The 26,398-nt window shown below is 33.8% G+C and overlaps 1 protein-coding gene across 4 annotated transcripts in view; it reads left to right on the top strand.

Moving 5' to 3' along the window:
- Positions 1-26,398, top strand: part of LOC128217214 (dynein axonemal heavy chain 12-like) — a 74,611-nt gene that overhangs the window by 11,038 nt on the left and 37,175 nt on the right. For 2 of the 4 annotated variants that reach the window (XM_052924182.1, XM_052924183.1), the window contains exons 10-34: positions 8-182; positions 517-608; positions 847-1,025; positions 2,010-2,271; positions 3,116-3,322; positions 5,480-5,601; positions 6,447-6,726; positions 7,253-7,438; positions 8,269-8,469; positions 8,641-8,835; positions 10,131-10,535; positions 12,569-12,845; positions 13,322-13,478; positions 13,847-14,015; positions 14,901-14,993; positions 15,250-15,642; positions 15,926-16,155; positions 16,288-16,474; positions 16,897-17,121; positions 18,077-18,262; positions 18,829-18,954; positions 19,751-19,939; positions 22,032-22,177; positions 23,949-23,972; positions 26,237-26,375. In XM_052924182.1, the coding sequence (XP_052780142.1) occupies positions 8-182; positions 517-608; positions 847-1,025; positions 2,010-2,271; positions 3,116-3,322; positions 5,480-5,601; positions 6,447-6,726; positions 7,253-7,438; positions 8,269-8,469; positions 8,641-8,835; positions 10,131-10,535; positions 12,569-12,845; positions 13,322-13,478; positions 13,847-14,015; positions 14,901-14,993; positions 15,250-15,642; positions 15,926-16,155; positions 16,288-16,474; positions 16,897-17,121; positions 18,077-18,262; positions 18,829-18,954; positions 19,751-19,939; positions 22,032-22,177; positions 23,949-23,972; positions 26,237-26,375 (4,845 nt within the window). The remainder of the gene's footprint in view (positions 1-7; positions 183-516; positions 609-846; positions 1,026-2,009; positions 2,272-3,115; positions 3,323-5,479; positions 5,602-6,446; positions 6,727-7,252; positions 7,439-8,268; positions 8,470-8,640; positions 8,836-10,130; positions 10,536-12,568; positions 12,846-13,321; positions 13,479-13,846; positions 14,016-14,900; positions 14,994-15,249; positions 15,643-15,925; positions 16,156-16,287; positions 16,475-16,896; positions 17,122-18,076; positions 18,263-18,828; positions 18,955-19,750; positions 19,940-22,031; positions 22,178-23,948; positions 23,973-26,236; positions 26,376-26,398) is intronic. The other 2 variants (XM_052924184.1, XM_052924185.1) reach the window with 1 other exon arrangement.

Raw genomic sequence — 26,398 nt, 5'->3', positions numbered from 1 at the left:
TCTTCAGATCTGCAAGACAATGCAGCAGGTGCCGACCGTCCAGTCGTGGATGTCTGGTGGCAGTACACTGTACCACACCGATGCCTCAATAGCAGACCACATCCTCAACAAGTACATTCTCAAACTGAAGAAGGCGGTCAAGGCCAACTTTGAGGAACCCCAGGCACATTTGCAGTCATTTGGTGAGGGACTTGTTTATATCTTTTGCATTAAAAGGAGTCTTGTTCTTTTCAAACCATTTCAGCATAAAATAAATATGTCACAGGGTGAGAAAAAATGTGTTGCAAGACCGGGTCTTTGACCTGGGAATTCGTTGACAGAACGCGTGCTCTACTGACTGAGATAACAAACCGCCTTCATAGCTTCTAAACACCTAAAAAGGTAACGATACTGTTACATACGCCCCTGCCAAGTTGGAGTTCACCCCGAAATAACGACAGCATAAGGCAAGACTAAATATATACAAAAAAATAGAATTGTCTAAATTTTAATTTGAGTGTTTTTGTTTTTTTCTAGTCAAGCGATATGACTACATTGTGAACGGCGAAGCAATGGCAGAAATTCACAAGTGGATGGAAATTGAGCACTCGTTTGCTGAGTACACAGAGGTATTAATGGATTTTATTTAAATGTCTGAAAAAGTATTGAAAATAAGTGTCTTAATTTTGTTTGCGTTTAGTTTTTTTGAGATCGCCCTAGTCGATTATTCACTGAATACTGCCAAACATGGGAGTTTATTTTTACTTCACTGTATAATTCTCTATGAAATGGTCAAAAAGTCATTTTTAACTAATTTTCGTTGAAAAAAACCCCAATCCATTTGTTCTTGTATAAATTATATTTCAGCAAATTGACAAGTATCGTAATCTGGCCAAAGAAATCATGGGACTGCCGAGTATCGAACATTTCGACATGATTCGTCTTGATTGTGAGGACTTAAAACGTGGCCTAGCTGAAGGGTCGCGCAATCTGGCCAATGAGCTGCTACGAAGAGTCTCAGACGACCACCGACGTGAAAATAAACTGTAAGTGATCTGGAATGGATTTTCTTATATGAATTGGGATTCATTGATGTTAGTTGTAATTTAAAACAAGTAGAAATGGTAATGTAACAGATAGGTAATCAATACAGGTAGAAATGTGAATGGAATGGATAGTTGAACAGTAATCAATAAAAGAAGTAAAAGTCATGTAATGGATAGGTAATCAATATAGGTAGAAATGGTAATGTAATGGATAGGTAATCAATTTAGGCAGAAATGGTAATGTAATGGATAGGTAATCAATTTAGGCAGAAATAGTAATATAATGGATAGGTAATCAATTTAGGCAGAAATAGTAATGTTATGGATAGGTAATCAATTAAGCCAGAAATGGTAATGTAATGGATAGGTAATCAATTTAGGCAGAAATAGTAATGTAATGGATAGGTAATCAATTTAGGCAGAAACAGTAATGTTATGGATATATAATCAATATCAGTGGAAAATAGTTATGTAATGGTTAGGTAATCAATACAAGTAGAAATAGTAATGTAATGGACAGGCTAAAGTGGTAATATAATGGATATGTAAAAGTGGTAATGTAATGGATAGGTAATCAATATAGGTAGAAATGGTAATGTAATGGATAGGTTAAAGTGGAAATGTAATTGATAGGAAATCAGTATAGGAAGAAAAGGTAATGTAATGGATAGGTAATCAATATAGGTAGAAATAATGATGTAATGGCAAATTGATATCAATCAATTAAAGTAGAAATAGAAATGCAGTGTTCTCAATAAGAACCGGCTGCCGGCAAAAATGGACAGTTCAAATGGCAATTGGGCCATTCAAATTTGGATAACTAAATGAATTTTAAATAGAATAGGTAGAAGCTGGTCGGTTACTTTACTATTTGAGACGGTTCAACCGAAACTTATTGAGAACCCTGGAAATGTAATGGTTAGTTGATCTGCGTTCAAACATTTTCATTCCCATATAAAGTCATACTGTTTTTACACATTGAAGGGTTTGTGAAGAGTTTGCCAACATTCAAGAATGTGCACTACGCGAGCCAGAGACAAGCGAAGACCTGATCAACATGATCTCGTTTGTTGAGAAAGCCCGCACCCAGGGTATGATACAGCTGAATGAGAGGATCACGCAGTCTAAGGACCGACTAGCGTACCTGATTGATGTGTTTTTGTTCGCTCCCGAGGATATTGACCTCAACTGTGAGGTTCTAACATGGCCAACACGTATCAACCCTGTGTTTGATAAGAACGAAGAGGTTTGTTTGGAATTTAATGACTTGGAAAAAAATATGCATGAATTTCTTCATATTTGCTATGATTAATAATCGTTTAGTTAATATCTGCCATAATAGTTATCAGTACAATATTCTCAGGGGTATAAGATCAGTATATGTCAAAGAGTAAGTCTACAAGATGATAATGGGTCAATTGTTAAGAACTTTGTAAAAGTTTACAATGTCATTTCATACATCGTTGTTAACTTTTAAACATGAAATATTTGATAATGTGCTCACAAACTGAAATATTAACAGGTACAGTTGAAATATTTGTCTTAAATCTTGTTCGGAAACTGCAGATCCTTAGTACTTAAGTTAAACCCTCAAAGCAATACAGTTGTTAACTTAAAGGCCTAGTTTAAGGAATGTTTGGCATAATGATCCCCTGCTGTACATTCCCTGTTAAATGCACTGGTTTCACAGTAGGGGCTAATTTCCTGTGTATTTGTTTATTGGCTCAGGGCTATAAAACGTTTTACTATTTTTATAATCAAATTTGAACTGAACAGAAGGATACCCGGATCAGAGATCTGACAGACAGCACAAGGCAATAAAGATAAAGATCAATACACAGAAGTTGTGTACTATACACAGTTTTAGGGGGGGTCACTTATAGAAGGCTTAAACTAGGCCTTTTAAAACAACGTTCTGAACATTCCGCCCATTGTTAACATTCAGTATCACTTGATTATAGTTTTTATATAATATTATAATTAATATCATTACTTAATCAAAACTTCTTGTTGATTAACAAAATGAAGTTAAATTGCTCATTGTACTATTTTATCGCCAATTCCACAACATAATATTTTTTTTGCTTCAGCTGATCGAGAAGTCAAAACAGAAGGGCGAGAAGGGTTTGATGGAACGAAGGGAGAAGGTGATGATGGAATTAGAGAAGTTGCGAACGCGGGTTGATGAGTTTAACGATTACGGTGAGCTAGATATGATGCAGCAGTACGTCAGCGATATTCGAGCTGTTCAGAAACGTCTTACCGATGTGACAAATGAGATTTCCTGGATTAACAAGGTATGCTGTCTTATCCGTAATGCCTAATGCCTGGTAGTTAAACACAAAATACATTTGAAATTTGAACTTTGACAAAGATTTATTTGAAATGGAGGTTGAACGTTATGCTAAATTTGATTGAAATTGATTTTATGAATTTTATTAATATGAAGGTTTGGGTTGTTCATAATTTTATTATCAAATTCCTTTTTATTTGAAACAACAAATATTGCAAATAATACTAGCATTAGGACTTACCATGGTATATATTGATAATATTATAACATATAATTGATAACAGCCCTTTTATACGTTGGTTTTCAATAAATATCTATGTGGTCACATATTCCCATGTTAAAAAAAGTGCCAAAATATCACTAATATTTTTTTTCTGAGTGTTTTTTGTTGTTTCAATCATTTAAGTTAAACAACTAAAACATAACATTGCATTAAAAAAATAAAAACAATTATTCAACTAAATTACCTACCGTATATTAACATTGATTGTCATGTTTTTCATGTATTTGCTTTCTTATGAAAATGCAATAGGAGGTTTGACTACCTTTAACCAACCACGAAAATCCAAGCCCTTTCCAAAATTGTGATCATAACTTTGAATATTGTTTATGTCATCTCACAATGTGTCATACTTCAAAGCCCTTAATCCGCAATCATAGTAGCCTTATATACATTTTACCGAAGTAAGTGTTATTAAGATGAATAAATTCTGTTCGGCTTACCATTATCTTTAATAAAACAATGAAAAACTATCTATAATTCGAGTCCTTTAAACGAAAAATGAACTTATTTTTCCATAAAAATAAAACAGGATTTGTTATTCCTAAGCAAAATAATGATGATAATAAATGCAATTTCCTAGCATTAAATGTCACATAAAATTTATTGAATTTATACTTGGTCAAAGTTCCATATGTCATTAATGTTTCTATGATTATCAATTTTAGGAAGAAGTGTTACTTTACAGTAACATTAAGCCATCGGATATGTCTGTAATTCCCTCGATATTTCATGTGCTTTTGAGTTTCACCGTAGAGAAATTATTACCGTGTTTTATATCTATATATTAATTTTGTCACCTTACTGGTATTATTTTATTAATTTTGATTTAAATGGTTCGACAGATGTACTGTGTTTTTACTCATCTGTTGAAATATTCACAAAAGCCTTGGCGTGAAAAAATTGTCATCGTCAGTTGTCATGCAAAAACTTACCTTGGGAATAACTTTAAAACGTTTCAAGATATTCAAATGAAACTTGGTACACATGTTGTCAGAAACAACATGTTTATTCAATATAGCAAGGCCCATAACTCTGGTTTTAAACGTTGTGGAGTTATGCCCCCATTTTCAACTGAAATGCTACAGATGATGGTTGGCTTTGCAGAGATCTTGTTTTAAATCTGCAGTTTTTTAACAATGCAAAAGTTGGACAAACATCTATGTTGAAGACTTATAAATACAATAGGCCGTATTTCAAGAATTTTTTTTATTTATCACACGAATGATTTTGCATCATTGATTAAAATCGAATATTTATATCCCGTTTCTGCTATATCATGAAAAAATTCAACCATATAGGAATAGTTGTTGAACTGTGTTTCTTAAAAAATGTGAGAAAATGAATTTCATTTTGGACTGAAAATCCAATCAGATTAATATTGCGAAAAATCAATGAGAACCAGTCGGTTATACAGATAAGACAAAGGAGCTCACTGATTGGTTGGCAACATGTAAATAAAAACATGACACTACCTTATTTATTAATTTCAAAAGATAAGTGGAATTTATTTTGAAGAAAACAGATAAAATTAATGTGATTTGCTAATGATTGAAAATTGTCCCTTTTGTGTATTTATGTGGTCACCAAATTGTATAGTATGTTCATTTATAAACCTGTTGTGAATTCTGGATATTGTCTGTCAGAAATAGAATAATTTTATCTATATGAAATTTGGAGACATTATTAAAATCTTCTGATCTTTCCTAGTTGGAGTAAAAATCTTTGTTTAAATTCTCTCACAAAAATAGCAATGCCTGTAAGAATGCCTTGATTTTATACTAAATGTGAAAAGTTTTTCAAAAAGTTTTCTAATACTCTCCTAAAGAAGGATCACGGCTACACACCACTATTAATCTCAATTTTTTTTACCTCCTATAGGAAGAGCAGCTGTACAAGTACCCGGTTACAGCATACCCAGATGTGGATGAGATTACAAATGCTGTCGTGCCGTTCCAGAACTTGTTCAACGTAGTATTCAAATGGCAGAAGGCAGAAAAGAAGTATGATTTTGTTTATTCTGAATGAGACGTTCTAATGCATATTTATTAATTAAAAATTTATCGATGAATATATATCTTCTTAATCTTAAAATAACTTGTACAAAATAATCTTGGGAGGTAATGCCAGATGGTATCAGTACCTTCGGTGTTTCAAAGGGGCTAGACACCAGATGGTCCTAAAATCAGCAAACACAAGCCTAAAATCGTCAATGCGAATTAGTAGCAAGCTGATAATACATGATTTTACATGCTTTAAATAATAAACTCACCAATCATGTTGCTGTGTCATTTTTTTTTTAAAAAGCGCATAAAGGTTTCCCAGTTTAAATATATATATATGCCAACGCTACTTTTAAACTCTTACTGGAATTCACGTGGTAGACAACCCTCGTCAATTCTGAATTGGAAAAATGTGCAAAAACAACAAAATAAGCATGTTTTGTAAGCAATGTGATACATCTGTAAGTAAGATTCAATGCATTGTACACAACGATTATTAATTTTATGTAAGTTTTTGACAATTTTCTTTTTTTTTTGCCATTGTACCATCTGGAGTCTAGCCCCTTTAATGTGGTACCAATAATGTGGCATTTACCTCATGATATATTCTTTTGAAAATTCTCTATGAACAAAGTGTTAAAAAATGTTCAAGTATAAAAACAACTTAAAGGGATAATTATGTGAAGTTTGCTGTCTATGCCCGAGGCCTGACCACTGACTTCATGAATTCCGTAAATGTCCTATTAAATGCACATGCACTTATGGACACGCTGGGGGGTCTTTTCTTGGGTCTATTTTTCGATGCTATTCTGATATTTAAGAAATTTATTATCTGATCTTTCTAGATGGATGGACGGAGCGTTCTTGGATTTAGAGGCCGAGGCAATTGAAGCAGAGGTTGACGAGTATTGGCGAGAAATCTACAAGATCCAGAAGGTCTTTAACCAGAGAATGAAGAAAATGCAGATTGAGATCGACGAGGTTAATCGTGATCGGAAGAAGAAGCGCCGATTGGCTGAGGAGGACGGTGCAGACACAACAGATATCGAGCCTGACGTTGAGTTGCATCCACCGGCTGCCGTCAGTGTGTGCAACACAGTCCAAGACAATATGACCGTATTTAAGGTTAGTAATACAAGTGAATTTTTGTGACATCATTTTTGTGGTCCTAAATTTTTGTGACATTTTTTATATTATAAATGAACCTTTTCTAAATTATCCTTAATTTTTTGTGAGGGTCGCAGGATTTGGAAGTTCATGAAATAACAGAATCACAAAAGATTAACCTTTTTAAAGTCCTTGTTTCTTGAGTGAGACTCTCAAGTTTTGTCACAATCAAGCCTAAAGAAATAAGTATAAACTACTTTCTTTATTAATGAGGTAACCTTTTAGAACTAGTTTTGTGGTTAACATGTTCCTATTACAGTCATCAAAATAAGACTTTTGGTTTAACAAGCCCGAATTCTTATACCATTGCTTGACATCAATTTTTTTAACAAGCCCTGCTATATAAAATTCAGAATTTGAGCAAGCCTGAAAGACATTTTACCAGTGCAGGGCTTGCGGGCTTGTGCTAATTACGACCACTGCTATTAAAGGTTGTTGTTCTATGGCATTCATTTCACGACAAACCTATATGAACTATTTACAGGAATTCATCCCAGTCATTGGAGTCATGTGCAACAAGGGTATGCGAGGTCGCCACTGGGAGAAGATGTCGGGTATCGCAGGCTTCGATATGACCCCCGATTCTGGTTCCACTCTCAGGAAGGTCCTTAAACTGAACCTGGAACCATTCATGGAAGAATTTGAGGGAATCAGTGCTGCTGCTACAAAGGTGGGCTTGATTTTTTTACGGGGGAAATTAATGTACTATGATATAAACTTTGGATGTCAGGTAAACTTATGATATTTTGGTATCTTTTTTGAAAGAATGTTATGTGAAGAAAACGAATATGTAGAAATCTTACAAATATATAATTATGTCAATTTTTTTTTATTACTTTTTTGACAATGGAAGATTTCAAAATTGGCCAAATTATCTGATTTCAAGCAAAACAAAGAACGAAAGTTTTTTATGTGCCTTTAAATTTAAATATAAGTGTTGTGCTAAAAAATGATTATGATATTAATCATCAACAAAGTAATAGGAAAAAGATGTTTAATGTGTGTTATGCATTGTATACTGTACTTATAAAAATTAACATTTACGTACATCATTTCACCCTTCTTAAATGTATACATAATCTTCAATTTTGGCGATGAATCTGTCATGTGATAAAAAATTACGTGAGAAGCCATGTAAAACCAAATTTTATGGTACTCTGTTCTAAAAATTTATAAAGCTCACGTTTTAAATGCTAACTTTATAACTTTTTCTAAACTTTTTTTTTAATTGTTTGCATTAAATGGAAACTCATATAAAAATCAAGAGCGGATTCAGGATTTGATGTCAGAAGGGGCGTAACTTAGGGGCGTTATGTTTTGACTTGCGCCTTCCCTCCGTACCAAAATTTGGTTGAAAATGTTGGCAGTGGGATTTGGGAGTATACCCGCAAGACAATTTTAACAATTTCTAGTCTGCAATGGTGCATATTGGGCATATTCTATTACTTTCTTTATAAATTAAAAGAAAACTTGCTAATAATGTTTCGATCGATTTTTCAGGAGCACTCTCTGGAGAAGGCAATGAAGAAGATGATGGAAGATTGGGGCGATATCGATTTTAATCTGACTGGATATCGTGACACGGGGATCAGCATTCTCTCGAGCGTCGATGACATTCAGACCCAGCTGGACGACCAGATCGTCAAGACACAGACAATGAGGGGATCGCCTTTCATCAAGCCTTTTGAGAAGGAGATTAAGGTTTGTGTTAAATTTCTTTTAACATAAAATAAGATAAGATAAAATAAACTGTTTATCGATGAAAAAAGGTTATATGTTTTACTGGAATAGCCCTTAGTGATAACCACGAAAAAAAGGTTCAAATGAAAAAGTTGTGCTCATCTTAAAAAGTTGTTGGTCATTCTTCTGTAGGAATGGGAAGAGCGCTTGATCAGAATTCAGGACACGATTGACGAGTGGCTGAAAGTCCAGGCACAGTGGCTTTACCTCGAGCCAATTTTCTCGTCAGAAGACATCATGCAACAGATGCCGGAGGAGGGTCGATTGTTTCAGATCGTGGATCGCAACTGGAAGGAAATCATGAAACACACTGTCCGTGACCCTAAGGTATGAGCTGATTGTTGTTTCACCACGTTATATTTCAAAGGACTCGTTTTTTTTTATCACATTACAGCATGAGTTAACCAAGGGTGTATGAGAGTTTGGGGTGAGCTGTTCCCATTTTTTCCCCCACACTGGATGGTTGATAAAACATAAGCTGAATTTCAGCCATTTATGCAGTTAAAGATAAATAAAGAATTCATGCAGCTTAATAAAGAATTTGCTATTTAAATTGTTTAGTTTTTTCTGCCATTTTTTTTCTCTCCACAAAATTGAGAAAAAAGACTTTTATAAAATGGATCAACCATTGTTATGCTTTTAAAATAGGTCATGCCAACTGCTGGGGTAATTATAATCACATTGGATGTCACAAAATGTCAAAATACCTCATAAATATATCATAAATATGCCAAAATGTTGAGTGATTTCTTTGTATCAGTATCAGGTAGCAGCCAATTGCATACAACTGGTTATTTCTTTTGATTGGTTAATGTTAGCCAAACAAGTTTATTGATTGGTCAAAAGTTTACCAATAACTACTGTTGACCAATCAAATTGCTTGTTATTGCAAATTAACCTAAAGATAAATTGTGGATAACTTATTCAGTTTTATACATTTGGCTGCAAGAGATTAGCAATTTTCATAAATATATTCAAAAATAGCTTGTCTTTAACAAATCAAAGTATTGATGGTCAACAAAGATATAATTGTTAAGAAAATAATAATAAAAAAAAAAATATTATTGCCTGATTTTTATAAAAATTGCTGATATATTGGCAACACTTTCAAACTTCTAAATTGATTGCTAAAATGTAGTACTGGTATCTCTACAAATATTGTCTTCATTTATGATAATGTATTGTATAAAACTGTGACATACATGTTGTATGATGTTGATGCCGCCATTGTTTGGTATGTCATCGTCAGTCAATATGTTGTAAAAAAATTTGTGGAGGAAGTTGAAATTGCAATGACCTTTTTTAATGGATTATCAAGCATCAAAGATTGATTAATATTTATTTTTTTTTAAATCGATTGCCCATTACACATGTTACAATTTTATTTTGCATGACTCAAAAAAAAATCCATAACAAAAAAACCTAAAAAGAGTGGCATATTTTTGTTGGTTTTTCGAAATGTTAAATACTTGGTATACATGGTACCAGACACAATATGCATTTGCGTAGCAAGGCACATAACTCTGAGTTTAAACATTATTGAGTTATATCCTTCATTAGCTTTAGCCTTCGCTCTGCGATGTCCTTGCTTTAAATATTTGAAATTACCTCTTTTTTAACAGGTGCTTGTGGCTACAAGTATGACTGGGCTTCTTGAAAAATTACAAGACAGTAACGGGCTCTTGGACAAGATTAACAAAGGACTGAACGCGTATCTTGAGAAGAAACGTCTCTTCTTCCCACGATTCTTCTTCCTGTCCAACGACGAAATGCTTGAAATCCTGTCCGAGACAAAGGATCCATTAAGAGTACAGCCGCATTTGAAGAAATGCTTTGAAGGCATTGCGAAACTGGAGTTCGACAACAAGCTTGACATCCTTGCTATGTTCAGTAGTGAAGGAGAGCGCGTACAAATGGCTACGCCAATTTCGACATCCGAAGCCAGAGGTGCGGTAGAAAAATGGCTGCTTCAGGTGCAAGACATCATGTTGCTATCAGTGAGAGATGTTGTCCGAGCTGCTCACGAGGTAAGCTTTTTCGAATGTTTTATTTCAAATTTATTTTTTCGATTTCTATCTAAATATTCTTTCTACTTCTTTGCATTGTAGACTATTAGCATTTTCTCAGTGGTCGAAATAAGCATGAGCCAGTAAGCCCTGCACTGGCTTTCCGGGCTTACTCAAATTCTTGGATTTATACAGCAGGGTTTGTTCAAAAATGTGATGCCAAGCAGTTGGTATATGAATTGGGGCGTGTTCATCCAAAAGACTAATTTTGATGACTGTTTTCTTCTCTTTATTTTATTAATTGACTCACTAGATTGTAGAAGTTTTTTTAGAATGCATGTGTGGATAAATATTATGATTGGTCCAAATACCACTTAAATACTCAAGTCAAATCTCAATCTCATTCTCAACAAATTTTACCACAAAAGCATAGTATGATCCAAAAAATTGTATGTTTTACTTATTTTCAGTGTTTGTTTTTTGAAATATTTTTACTGCCTGTACCTTGCAAATTGGAAAAAAGAGTCCAAATTGGTAAAAAAAACAAAATCAGATCAAAATAGCAAATATAATAGCAAATACACATCTTTTCACCTTTTCATGTATACTTTATACTGAGAAAGAGATAGTCTTGTCAAGATTTTGTGTTTTTTTCAAGAAATTCATTGCTTTTTTATTCACTAACATAATGTGCATTTATCAAATTGGGAAAATATTATAACTTTTTGGGGAAAATGGACATTTTTTCACAAGAAGAAGAAGGCAGTAAATTGCACCAAAATATACCTAAGTAATTGTTAGAAAACTTTGAGTTGTACTCAATTACATTTTTTGTTGTAAATATTTATTTTTTTAATCAGTTCAGACCAAATTTTTGAATGAACATTTTCTAGGAAATAATGTGTAAAGACATTTATAATACAATTTTTTATTACGTTTGATGCTTTATTGTAAAATGAGTTGAGACTGAGTTTGGCTTAAGCATCAACATTTAGGCCAGGTAAACTTTTGAATGTTAATTGCGAATTATTATTAATTAAGAAATTGAAAAAAGAAGTACATAACAAAAAAAATCCTGGATTAAATGTGCTATAAAATTTCTTGATAACTTAATAGTTGCTTATAGATATTTAACGCAAATAAATTAGTTCATTATTTTTAATTAAATTAGAATTACTCTATATTATTTATGTATATATGTTGGACATACATATTTTATCCTATTTCAATGGAAATTATCACAAAAGGTCTATCCTGATTATGATGAACATGTAAGAAGGTTTTTGAGGACCCAGTGGTTTGCATATTTTCCTATTATTTCCATCAAATTTTGTCAATACCTGTCCAATTACATACCCGTACATAGACTTTCAATTATAGTATCTTAATTAATAGAGATTTTTTAAATTTTGTTTGAATAAAATAGTAAATGAAGAATACTTTCAGCTGAATTTTAATTATGGTATTAATTCAAACTTTAATTTATATATAACGATACTATGTTAAATATAATTATGAAAGTTGCAATTATTCAAATTCAACCCTTTTTTGTCCATATGTGTTTTTGTTACCAAGTTTGATACAAATCTTTTAAAACCTGTTTCATTGTCATTTCCTCATTGTAGTTCAAATACTTTTGTCTTCTTTTCCATACATATCCTCATATTGTCTTGAATATCATCACCTTTTTAGCTCTTGTTTTTCAATTCCCTGTAACTATGTAAAAACATTTTGTCCCAAGGTAATGAATTAAGGCATCGAAAAAAATGGCAATTCAAAGACCAGGGCAACTTTCTTTTCTGTTATTATACACATATTTTTTATTTATTTTTTTACTTACTGGAAATAAATATTGCTTTATCATACCAGTTATAAAACTTTAATTTCCTTCTTTTATAAGCAAGTTGTTTTTTTCAGTTTTTGACAGAAAGTGCAGAAATTGTGTTTATATAATTCTTTGCCTGGAAATAAACCCTTAGCGATAAATTAGACATGAATGAATGTTTGAGTGAGTTATTGATGAAGGGAACATTTTTTACATTTTCATTTTGTAGGCCTATGCCGTTGAGCCAAGAACCAACTGGGTTATCGACTGGCCCGGTCAGGTGGTACTGTGTGCGTCCCAGGCGTACTGGACACGCGAAGTGCACGAGGCAATCAGGTTTGGCCCGGGTGGCCTCAAGGACTACCACAAGAAGCTTCAGAAACAGCTCGGGGATGTCGTAGAGCTCGTGCGAGGGAAGCTCACAAAACAAGCCCGTACAACCCTTGGCGCTCTGGTTGTAATTGACGTGCACGCGAGGGATGCTGTAGACGAAATGGCAGAGAAAGGTACAAGCTCTTTTTTTTACAATTTGTTTTCCTTTTTATGTGAATAAAGGATACATGTTTAGACTTTTTGTTTCTTGATATAAGTTCTTGATAACCATTTGGTATGATGTAAAAATTTCTATCATCAAAACTACATTTAAGTTGATTAAATATTTACATGTAAAACTAATTTCAATAGAGTTTTAAAGCATCATTCTTATAGCTGTGGCCCACCCTATTTATATGCCATTCTCAGATAATGAGCCCTTTATACTACCCCTTTATTTTTATTTTTAAGAAATATTTTCAGGACTTAGTGTCTTAGCTATGGTGTTATCAAGATTAATGAACGATTGTTTGGTTCAACTTGTGTTGTCTGCTGCTTTAAATGTCGTTGTGCTATTTTACTTGATTAAAAATTCAAAATGTATATATAGCTTTCTTATTATTTTGGGTTGTCGTGTACTTGTAAGTAAATGAATTAATAATTCATCTAGGTGTGTCGAGCGAGAATGACTTCAGCTGGCTGGCTCATCTGCGTTACTACTGGGAGAACGAAAACATGATGGTGCGTATCACCAACGCCACAGTGCGCTACTCATACGAGTACCTCGGGAACACTACACGTCTTGTTATTACCCCCCTCACAGACAGGTACGGAATTGTGTTAACCTAATACCATATCCCCTGAAAATAGAAACGATCACCCGTTTTCCGATAGTGGATGAATATCATCTGAATTTAAAAAATAGATAAAAATAAGGATTTAATTGTTATGTACAGTTCTTTTTCTTACCACATATATACTCATTAAAGCGTTTTTCAGTTTTAAAGAAATAAAGTGGATTTTTTCAAGCAGTTTATTTCTGAAATTTGTGTTTGTCTTTCTAGTATGTAGACTTCTCTGCAAATGTGCTATATGCAAATTTATTTTACCCTGCTTATATCTAACTACCATATAAGGCTTAAAGAATAAGCATCTGTCAAAATAACATGTATTTTCTACCATTCGTTTCGTTCAGATGTTACCGTACCCTTGTCGGAGCATTCCATCTCAACTTGAATGGTGCTCCTGAGGGACCGGCAGGAACGGGAAAAACGGAGACAGTCAAAGATCTCGCCAAGGCGTTGGCCGTCCAGTGTGTCGTGTTCAACTGCTCTGATGGTCTTGATTACATTGCTATGGGAAAGGTTAGTTGTCTGCTTATTGGAAAGTTTCATTGTCATCGAGGAAAAAGTTTTCATTTATGCAGGATTTCGTGCCTCATGACAAAAAAAGAAAAAAAAAAATTTCATACCCACTGGCACTGGATTTTCAAACTATTTTTTTTTTTCTTCAATAAAAAAATGGAATAATTAAAAACTGAAAATTACCATGCTAAAAATGTGAAGATAATATATAGCCAGTAGTACCTGAGAGCTACTAAAAGTTTTAACTTTCAATCAGTCCTGAGGCCAATCGACCTCCCCCCTCCCTCCTCCTCGAAATTGACAAAATGACAACAGAAAGAAATCTGTTTTTAGAAGCCCTGGGCAGTACAAAAAGTATATTAATGAAAAAAATATTTTCAATAAATTTTTACTTTTTTGGAATTATAATTATTTATTTTTTTTGAAAAAAAATAAAATAGAAGTCACAAATCTCTTGCCAGTGATCCTACCCACCCCTGTGGGTTGTGTAGGGGCCAAACGATACATTTTTCATTGTGGCCTAGTATGGTTTAAGATACTCATCTCATGTATGCTTAACCTGAAACTTCTTCCAGTTCAAGTGAAATTGTTTTATCACATTATTTTTCTAGTTCCCAGTGAAATATAACCATAATGTTTTTTCTACACTAGTGTTATTTATCTTTACATTGAGGTAATTTCTCCCTAGACTTTTTACCAAATAAAATCAACATTTTTGGTGAAGAATGTGTTATAAATGTGATAAAAATAAATCTTACAATTAAAGCCATTTAATTCAGGGCCCCTTAATTATTTTTATTAAACTTAATCTTTAATTTTTTGTATTAAATTTGAACTCCTTTACAGAGATCATACATGTATGTAACTATGTTATTGCTATTCCAGTTCTTCAAGGGGCTTGCCTCTGCAGGTGCGTGGGCGTGTTTTGATGAGTTCAACAGAATTGACCTGGAAGTGTTGTCTGTAATTGCCCAGCAGGTGAGTGAGAGTTATTCCAATAATTCTGCTTCATCTGGGCACAGCTGCTTATTTGATTGTTTAGTAAAGTAAAGAATTATTTACAGATTTGGATGCCAAATTCAACAATGTTTTTTTTTGTTCTTGCTTTAATTAAGAAAAATATATAATAATTGGCTTTAATTTGAAAATCACTTACAAACAACTTGTTTTTGAGATCTTATAAATTGATTACTCCAAGAAACTCCTTGTTAAGAACATTCTATTCTATTTTTAGATCCTGTGCATTATCCGAGCCGTTCAGGGCAAGATGGATGTGTTCATATTTGAAGGAACGGAGCTGAGCTTGAACCCACAGTGCTACGTCTGTATCACAATGAACCCAGGGTATGCCGGGCGATCAGAACTTCCGGACAACCTCAAAGTATTGTTCCGAACAGTAGCCATGATGGTCCCCGATTATGCCATGATTGCAGAAATCTCGCTGTACTCATTCGGTTTCCTTGAGGCGAAAGCGCTGTCCATCAAAATCGTGACTGTGTATCGTCTGTGCTCAGAGCAGCTCTCGTCGCAGTTTCACTACGATTATGGAATGCGTGCAGTAAAGGCTGTATTGTCTGCTGCCGGAAACTTGAAGCTGAAATATCCAAATGAAGAAGAAAATATTCTAGTAAGATCATTAAATAATCTCATCACTGAAACTAATTTACAAATACTTCCATACTCTAAAATTAGCATTTGCAAAAAATGATTTTTAAAGATTTTTTGGACGTTAAAGGTAATCAAAAGTAAATTATATCTAAACATTGTATAAACTTTGTAATAAACACAAAAATAGTACTGATATTTTCAGTTGTTAGTTAAAGAAATGCCCTCCGAAAACAAAATGTTGATTATACATGTAAATATTTGGTTACCATGGTTACTTAAAAGATTCTTACTTTTTTCTCCAGTTGCTGAGATCAATCATTGATGTGAATCTGCCGAAATTCCTGTCCCATGACATTCCTCTGTTCAACGGCATCATGTCTGACTTGTTCCCGGGCATAACTCTGCCCGAACCTGACTACGATATCTTCCTGAAAGCCATGGAAACCATCTCAGAGAAGAAAAACCTGCAGTTTGTTGATTTCTTCAGGGAAAAGATTATCCAGACTTACGAGATGATGATCGTCAGACACGGGTAGGAAAATTTTCACTAATAGTTTTATCTGATTAAGGTTTTTCAGCTATTCCATTCCGAAATAGGCCAAAACTTAAAAATTGTCGAAAAATAAAGCAACCCAAAGTAACCATGTTGCCCATGTACTTTCAGTTTCATGTTGGTTGGGGAACCATTTGGTTGTAAGACAATGGTCATTGAAACTCTGTGTGAGGGAATGACACTTCTGAATGAGCAAGGTCACACGGACGATTACGAGAGGGTGCATTACCGAATCATCAACCCGAAGGCTGTCACGATGGGGCAGTTGTTTGGTCAGTTTGACCCAGTTTCACACGAGGTGAGCATGGCTTTATTTACATAAATTATCACTAAAAACTTAAAAAACAAGTAACAATTAGCTATGGCCTGGCCTGTTTTTTTCTTAGGTACTTTGAAAAATTTGGGCGTTTGTGGCTTTGCTTAGTTTATAGCTTTGTGGTAGATTTTGATGAAAATAGATTGGTTGGAGTATTTAATACTATTAAAGCATGAAAAAACAACATTTTAGCCAAATTTATTTAATAAAAAAAAAAAGTTTTATGCACAGATTGAATCATATTAATTTAATTACAATCAAAACTCAAGACAATCTACATTCAGACTAAAAAAATAATTGATAAGATAGTTGTTGTCAACATTAGTATTATTTAATTACAATTATGGGAATCTATCTCTGAACAAAAAAAGTTATTTTATTATGATGATAAAATTTGTTTTCAGTGGACGGATGGTATTGTTGCCAACACATTCAGAGAATTCGCGTCCACCGACACGCCCGACAGGAAGTGGGTAATTTTTGACGGCCCGATTGACGCTCTCTGGATCGAAAACATGAACACTGTGTTAGATGATAACAAAAAACTGTGTTTGATGAGTGGTGAAATTATTCAGATGTCCAACCCGATGTCACTGATCTTCGAAACAATGGATCTTTCTCAGGCCTCAGTAAGTGTTTTGAAAGGGGCACAATATATGGTAAAGAGGCACAATATATGTTAAAGGGGCACAATATGTGGTAAAGGGGCACAATATAGGTTAAAGGGGCACAATATATGTTAAAGGGGCACAATATGTGTTAAAGGGGCACAATATAGGTTAAAGGGGCACAATATAGGTTAAAGGGGGCACAATATATGTTAAAGGGGCACAATATAGGTTAAAGGGGCACAATATAGGTTAAAGGGGCACAATATATGGTAAAGGGGCACAATATAGGTTAAAGGGGCACAATATAGGTTAAAGAGGCACAATATAGGTCAAAGGGGCACAATATAGGTTAAAGGGGCACAATATAGGTTAAAGGGGCACAATATAGGTTAAAGGGGCACAATATAGGTTAAAGGGGCACAATATATGGTAAAGGGGCACAATATAGGTTAAAGGGGCACAATACAGGTTAAAGGGTCATTATAGGTTAAAGAGGCACACAATAGGTTAAAGGGACATAATATAGGTTAAAGGGGCACACTATAGGTTAAAGAGGCACACAATAGATTAAAGGGATATAATACAGGTTAAAGGGGCACAGTATATGGTAAAGGGTAATTAAAGGTTAAAGAGGCACACAATAGGTTAAAGGGACATAATATAGGTTAAAGGGGCACACTATAGGTAAAAGGGTCATAATAGGGTAAAAGGGGCAAAATATTGATTAAAGAGGCATCATATAGGTCAAAGGGGCACACTATAAGTAAAATGGTCATAATAGGGTAAAAGGGGCAAAATAGGTTAAAGAGGCATAATATAGGTAAAAGGGGCACACTATAGGTAGAAGGGTCATTATATGGTTAAAGGGGCAAAATATAGGTTAAAGGGGCATACGTTAGGTCAAAGGGGCACACTATATGGTAAAAACTAAGAAATACATGTACATTTTGCAAGAGTTTCTTATTTCTTTTAGCCTGCGACGGTGAGTCGGTGCGGCATGATCTACTTGGAACCTTCCACGCTCGGTTGGAGGCCCATTATGAGGTCCTGGATAAACCAGTTTGGTGAGGTTATGAAAAACGAGGCCGCGGATGCCATCGAGGCTCTGTTTGAATGGCTTGTTGACCCATGCTTCGACTACATCCGCAAAAACTGCAAGGTGCGTTCTTTTCCTGTATGGTATTTAGCAATATGATATTTAGGCATCTAAGGCAGAATTTTAATCATTAAGTTTGTTTCGTTAGTGATATGAATATTTTTTTTTTTAATAAACATGGGAAACATTCATAAATACATGTATCAGTTGTCTGAAATGTCCAGGGCTCGTAATTCAGCAAAATAATTTCATCGAAATGCACAAAGGGTGACTTATAAGAATTCTTTAGACTATGCTGTAATTTTCATCGAACTGACATCATACTGGAAAGCAAATTAAATGATGTCATTGCATTTTCTTCCCAGCATTGTATGCGTTTATGTGAGCATTTTTACAATGAAATAATTTCAATCTGAGAAAATAATGAAATTTTATTTCAATAAACTCACTGTTCAAAATAAGGAGTTTATCGAGATATAATTTACTGTAATATTTCAATAAACCACGGGAGAGCATAAAATGAAAATTCACACACACATATTTCATACATCCCTTTATTCAATTAATTTCAAACGCCCCCAATTCATTATTTACCAAGCTATGTTTGGACTTTATCAATACATTTGCAGGAGTACATGCCATCTAAGGCGTCCAACGTAGTGCGCTCCTTGATGTACCTGATCGACATGTTGATGTCCGAGGCCCTTAATGCCCCTGAAGCGGAACACAACAAGGCCATCAGGACTTGGGTCATTGTAAGTAGAAACCTAGATTATAAATCTAACACAATATTTTTATCACATTGAAATGTTGGACTCACACAATAAAAGTAGTGTTATTCATGAACTGTTTATAATGTGAGAGTGACCAGATATATTTGTGTTAACCTATTGTCTGTCTATGTAAACAACGCTAACAATCATGTGCTTGGACTGTACTTTGAATTGTTAAAGTTTTGAATGGTCTGGATTGTGAGACTGGTTATTTCTTTGTTTGGAACCAGAATAGACCTATAATAAACGAAACTACACAGTTTAAAATGCGGCTACATGAACACTTACTATAGGTAGCAAGTTATTACCATTTGCAGGGGCATATCCAGGAAGACAATCACCTCTCACAATAAATATTGATATGGCATAAAATGTTTGCATTAGCTTTTGGGGTGACTCCCCCATTCTTTTTTTTACAATTTCTAGTTAGAAATGGTGTATTTAAAAACTTTTTCTTGATAGAGACATAAAATTGAAATAAGGGTCATTTTTAGGGGGAGGGGGCATGCACCTGGTGGGCCCCACCCCTCAAAACTTGCTAGTGATTTCTGCACAAAAGTATTTTTATTTTAGCCTACCCAATACTGCAAGGTTTGACCCTCTACTGGCCTTTATTACTCACAAACCCCCTTAAATTCAAGAGTTAGGTAGTGACATAAATATATATTTATTTAAGTGGGAGTGTTATTTTAGCCCACAACTTAATGTTATATAGACACCATTTTTAATTCTATTGAAAGTTGTGTTCCTACAACAAACATATCTTTTATCTTCACAGTGTGTGGTGTTGTTTTCCATCCCATGGTCCATTGGTGCAGTGGTCGATGTTGATGGACGACACAAGTTTGACGCGTTCTTCAAGGATCTTTTGGCAGGGAAAATGGAGCAACACCCAATTCCTAAGGCCATCAACAAGTTTGACGTTCCCATACCAACAGAACAAGGAGTGTATGATATCTTCTTCGAGGTATGTCGTGTTTTGTTAAATATCGAAATACAAGAAAAATGATGGAATCAAAAAATATTTGAAAGAGGGGTTTCATGGATTTTTCATCAATAATTGTAATGTTTTATGAAATGATCAAATTACAACCTTTAAGCTTTATATTTTTTGTCACTTTCAAAAAAAAGAAAAGCTAATAGTCAGTATAAACCAGCTAGCATCAGGCTGATTTTCCAGAACTAAGTTAAAGGGAACAAGGTTTTCAACTTTAAAAGGTGAACTTTTTTTATATGCTTGAAAATTTAAATAAAACACGTAAAGTTAAAACAAGTATGTTGAGCCTCGTAAGAAATACAGTCGAACCCTGTTGGGTTAAACTCCAAGGGACTGGCGAAAGTACCTCGTGCCTCAAAAATTGAGCCAAGCAGGAATGCTTTCCTTCAGTAGAACGATATCGGTCCTTTACATTCAGTTTAAGCTATGCAGAAAATTGGGCCAAGCAGGAATGCTTTCCTTCAGTAGAACGATATCGGTCCTTTACATTCAGTTTAAGCTAAGCAGAAAATTGGGCCAAGCAGGAATGCTTTCCTTCAGTAGAACGATATCGGTCCTTCAGTTTAAGCTAAGCAGAAAATTGGGCCAAGCAGGAATGCTTTCCTTCAGTAGAACGATATCGGTCCTTTACATTCAGTTTAAGCTAAGGAGAAAATTGGGCCAAGCAAGTTAGAGCCAACACTGGGTTCGACTGTAGGTCAGATTTCAAATGCGTTCATGAACGTTGCAGGGCAATATTTAGATTTGAAAGTGAACAATGATGCCATTAAGATATTTTTAAAAACAATGTTCTGAACAATTGCCATAGTTAGCTCATTTAATTCATTGAATTAAATAATATATTGGCAGTTGAAATAGATGCACCATACCTGTTTTTGATAATGTTGATATATAGTTTTTAGTTTTCTAATTTTTATTCGACTTTTTAGGATTTTTTTCATACATGTGCAGAAAATGGGTAATTTTAAGCACTGTGAAGGTGTAATTGAGTGATTAAAAAAAGAAAAAAAGTAATGTTATGTTAATATAATGTAAAATCCTGCTTATTTAAATGTGTGTTTTAAACCTGAAAGCCTGAAAAAGAGGATTCTAAGGTAAAACTTAAGTGGAATGTTGATGAAAAGTTGTAAATTGTTATATATACATCGTGTTGTAGAAGCTTTGTGGTAAATGATGATGGTCTTATGTGCTATATAAAATGTTGATTATATTGTATTGTTCTAGCTTTTGTGTAATTTGCATATATATGTAAGACTCAAATCTATTGCCAGCCCCATGTCGCCTAATTCAACCATGGTCTGAATCTCTCAAACGTTACCAAAATTGCATTACATACTGTATAAAAAGGGGATGCAGGGGTAGCTGCCCCCATTTTATATTCTCATAAAGTTATTTAATACCTCATAAATATGAAAATAGAGTGTTTACTGTTGTAAGAATATATCAAGAATTAATAAAAAAGGGCCGTATATTTCAAATATTTTAGTGTTTTTTTTTCATTCAAAAAGAAATCTATAAAAAAAATATATCCATCGATCAATTTATGTTGTCTAATTTTCCATATAGAGCTGATCAATGCCTTAGTCAGACAGCATACATCATTTACATTATTAGATGAAATTGTTTAAGCGGTGTCAGTTTTGGTCACATTTTTGTGAGGACATTTTAGGGATTTGCTATAGTGGTGGTCCTGCCTTCTATTTGAGCCTTTTATAATTAATAAAATAAAGATATATATGTTTAATAATTATGCTGCAAATTAAATGAAAATTTATGAGTCATTACAGTATGAAATAGAATATATCAGAAGAAAAGAAATACAAGAGAAAATAATCTCATAAAAATATATTTCATTTAGAAGAAAATTACTTGGTTTATTGAAATATAGGGACTTGATTTTGTCGCATTCACTTTCATATTGTTTTGACATTTGGAAGTACAAGTATTATGCATATTGATAGGGAATATTCCATTATATGGTATTTCACACGGTATAATTAAGATATCACACAAGCTGTCAAACCCAGTTCTAACCTATGATATTGCACACTTTGCCATGTAGCAAAAGGGGCGTGGCAGCTGGAAACACTGGAATGAACTACTCAAGGGGGTGGAGCCAAAATCCAAGAAGATCCGAGACATGCTGGTGCCCACCATGGATACTGCTAGATATCGCTACATTATGGAGCTCTGCATTGACCACTCAAGGTATTAGAATAACTTGATTTCAAATTTTTGTTTTCATCAACATGATCGTATCACCAAATCATTTTTTGTATAAATTTGTTTAAATTTTTTAAATACTTTTATATCGATTTTTGAAAAACATGCTCGTATTTTACATATGAGTCATAAGTATCCCGATTTTAGCAAAGTGTTTTTGCTATTTACATAATTATTTTCATTGGTATTTATTTTAATGTTTATTTCTATATTACATAATGTCTCTTTAATATTTAATTTCATTTGTGATTTGTCAGTTTTTTTGGAAGAAAATAAATCAATTTATGGTGATAGCCATGCCATTGTTGTCATTGTTGGTAACGTGCAAAAACATTAACCCTGGCCATAACTCAAAAACTGTTCAAGATAATCAATGAAACTTGGTACACATGTGGCCAGAGACAATACACCATTTAAGATATTCAGATAAAACTTGGTACACATGTGGCCAGAGACAATACACCATTTAAGATATTCAGATAGAACTTGGTACACATGTGGCCAGAGACAATACACCATCTAAGATATTCAGATAAAACTTGGTACACATGTGGCCAGAGACAATACACCATTTAAGATATTCAGATAGAACTTGGTACACATGTGGCCAGGGACAATACACCATTTAAGATATTCAGATAGAACTTGGTACACATGTGGCCAGAGACAATACACCATCTAAGATATTCAGATAGAACTTGGTACACATGTGGCCAGAGACAATACACCATCTAAGATATTCAGATAGAACTTGGTACACATGTGGCCAGAGACAATACACCATCTAAAATATTCAGATAGAACTTGGTACACATGTGGCCAGAGACAATACACCATTTAAGATATTCAGATGAAACTTGGTACACATGTGGCCAGAGACAATACACCATTTAAGATATTCAGATGAAACTTGGTACACATGTGGCCAGAGACAATACACCATCTAAGATATTCAGATAGAACTTGGTACACATGTGGCCAGAGACAATACACCATCTAAGATATTCAGATAGAACTTGGTACACATGTGGCCAGGGACAATACACCATTTAAGATATTCAGATAGAACTTGGTACACATGTGGCCAGAGACAATACACCATTTAAGATATTCAGATAGAACTTGGTACACATGTGGCCAGAGACAATACACCATTTAAGATATTCAGATAGAACTTGGTACACATGTGGCCAGAAGCAATACACCATCTAAGATATTCAGATAGAACTTGGTACACATATGGCCAGAGACAATACACCATTTAAGATATTCAGATAGAACTTGGTACATATGTGCCCAGAGACAATACACCATCTAAGATATTCAGATAGAACTTGGTACACATGTGGCCAGAGACAATACACCATTTAAGATATTCAGATGAAACTTGGTACATATGTGGCCAGAAACAATAAGCAAATGTAGAACAAGGCCCATTACTCATTATTATTGTTGAGTAATGTGCTCCTTGTATGACTGAAAAAAACCCAGACAAGTCGTGGCTCTATGAGACTCTTGTTGTATCAGAGTTATCATCACATTCCAATATTTGCAACGCATGTCACTCTGGGTTCATGGTCATAAGTAGGTAGCCTCAAATTGTCCTCGTTCTTTCAGAAATATTGTTTCATAACTCATATTCATCAAAGAAAATTGACATTTAGCAGAAATATCATGATGCAACTTATATTATTGTGGCATTGTATTCTTTCTGTGAATAACTGATTTCATTGTTGACTGATTCTTGCTCTTATAGCAAAACCCGATCGGGAACATTCAGGTAAAATACTGCAATGTATAAATATCCATGCACGAATATATGCACCTCTATCGTAGGCATTGCATGAATAATTATGAACATATTGATTTGTAATTGACATGACTTTGATTGCTATATTTAATTATAACATGATTCTATAATAAATATTCATATAGCATGATGTTATGATAAATAATCATATAGTATAATGCTATATTAATTATTCATATAGTATGATGCTATAATAAATATTCATAATAGCAGGTGGCTTTAATAAATATTCATAAAGCATGATGCTGTAATAATTATTCATATAGCATGACTCTATTACAATATTCATATAGCAAGACGCTATAATAAATATTCATATAGCATGACTCTATTACAATATTCATATAGCAAGACGCTATAATAAATATTCATATAGCATGACTCTATTACAATATTCATATAGCAAGACGCTATAATAATTATTCATTTAGCATCGAGTTGTAATAAATATTCTTATAGCATTGAGCTGTAATAAATATTTGTTTAGCATGGCGCTATAATAAAAATAATATTTGTTTAGCGTGGCGCTATTTTTATATATTTAAACTTGTTAAGCAATGGAGAGGTTTACTTAATCACATAATTACCCTGAACTTACAAATGCATGTGAATATGGATTAAATATACTCTTTTGTTAAACAGAGTCTGTAATTTACGAGGATGGTCACATAATCTGATTTCAGCGTCATTTTAATTTATGACAGTGCCCATTTTTGTAGCTGTTTTATTACTGGACATATGACAATTTTTCATAAGATCGGGATTTCAGTCAGAAATTCGGTCAATGTGAAAAAGGACATTCAAAGTTTTACTTGCAAATTCAAATAAGTTTTGTCTGATGCTAGCATTCAAATTTTTTGTTCCAAACAAAATATCGCTTCAAAAATGTAATGTACAAAAAGCGTGTTGTTAAGAAAAAACAGTTGTAGAGGGTAAACAAGGTGCCAATGTGTATTTAATATGCCGATGTCTTGACTCAGATATATAGCTTTCATAGTTATGTTATTTCCATTTTGTAAAATTCTTTCGTGCAGTAAATTGTGATATATTTTCTTTAATCAGTATAATCGTTTAAGGAACATATTAATTCCTTTGCGATATTTACTAGTGGAATAGAGTACTCGTGCATGTGAAAACATATCAGGTCTGAATTATTTTTTCTGCAACACCAATATTTAAATTTTACATTTTCTAAAAATTGTCACATGATATGGTGTAGGCCCCTTCAGTGCCATTTTAAGTCACATTGGTGTGTTAAATAATGGAGGCTTTGGAAAATGAAATAACCAAACATCTTTTTCATTATTTGATATCAATTTCTTATTGTGCACACTGTCTTTTTTCCACTAGTATATAATTACATACCTAGTCTTTTATTATCAAGGAAAGCAATATACATGTATTATATTCCTTCCTTCTTTGTCTTTCGACTTGATAACGGTATTTGTACATACCTCTGAGAATATATTATTTCACTTTTTCAATATCGACCTTATGGTGCTCGGCACTGTGTTCTTTAGGATAGTCATGTTTTAAATGATACATTTAGAACACTATAGTCCTTTTTGCAGATACTGCTTCAGTTGCCATTTTTTACACAGCATGGCTTCACCTTGGAAAATTGTTATTTAAATTATCTATTTCTGGATAAACTTTGTTGTGATTTTAGTTTAAAATCAGACAATTAACGGAATCTGCGAAAAGTTCTATAGCTCATATTTTATTATAACCCATTTTGATAACTTTTTAACCTTACATCTTTATCTATCATACACTACAGTTTATCCAAATGCATACATGTCATATTTCTGGAGAAGGATTAATTGTTATTGGTCTAAGATGTCATTTCTCCCTTGTGGATTTTTTTGTTAACATTCAGTTTCACACACATACTTTATAATATCTCTCTAAAAAAAAATATTATTTTTTAAATCCCGGGGGATTTTTATACCCCGCCAGTAGACCTGGGGAAGGATCCAAATTCGGGTGATTTTTACCTCCGCACGGAGTGATATGGCATGTATGCAAATGCACGTGGCTGCTAATGTTTCATTATTTCATATTACTAATTTTGGGTAATAAACATCTTTTAGGATCAGAGTTTATAAAAACTCACATCATTATCCCCATAACTTCTGTACAATTTAATATCAGTTTGAATATTAACATTATATTATCAAGCCCACAACATATATTTTATCATGCAAAATCGATAACGATTGTTTTTTCACCAGACCACTGCTGTTTGTTGGTCCGACTGGTACAGGAAAATCGGTTTATGTGCAGGATAAACTGATGCACGATTTACCAAAGGAGAAATTCCTTCCCGCCTTTGTCAACTTTTCCGCTCAGACAAGTGCAAACCAGACACAGGTAAGAACTCAAACTTTAGATTA

The sequence above is a fragment of the Mya arenaria genome, chromosome 14, assembly GCF_026914265.1.
Source record: "Mya arenaria isolate MELC-2E11 chromosome 14, ASM2691426v1".
NCBI classification, from domain to species: domain Eukaryota; kingdom Metazoa; phylum Mollusca; class Bivalvia; order Myida; family Myidae; genus Mya; species Mya arenaria.
This window is presented reverse-complemented; position numbering and strand designations above follow the sequence as displayed.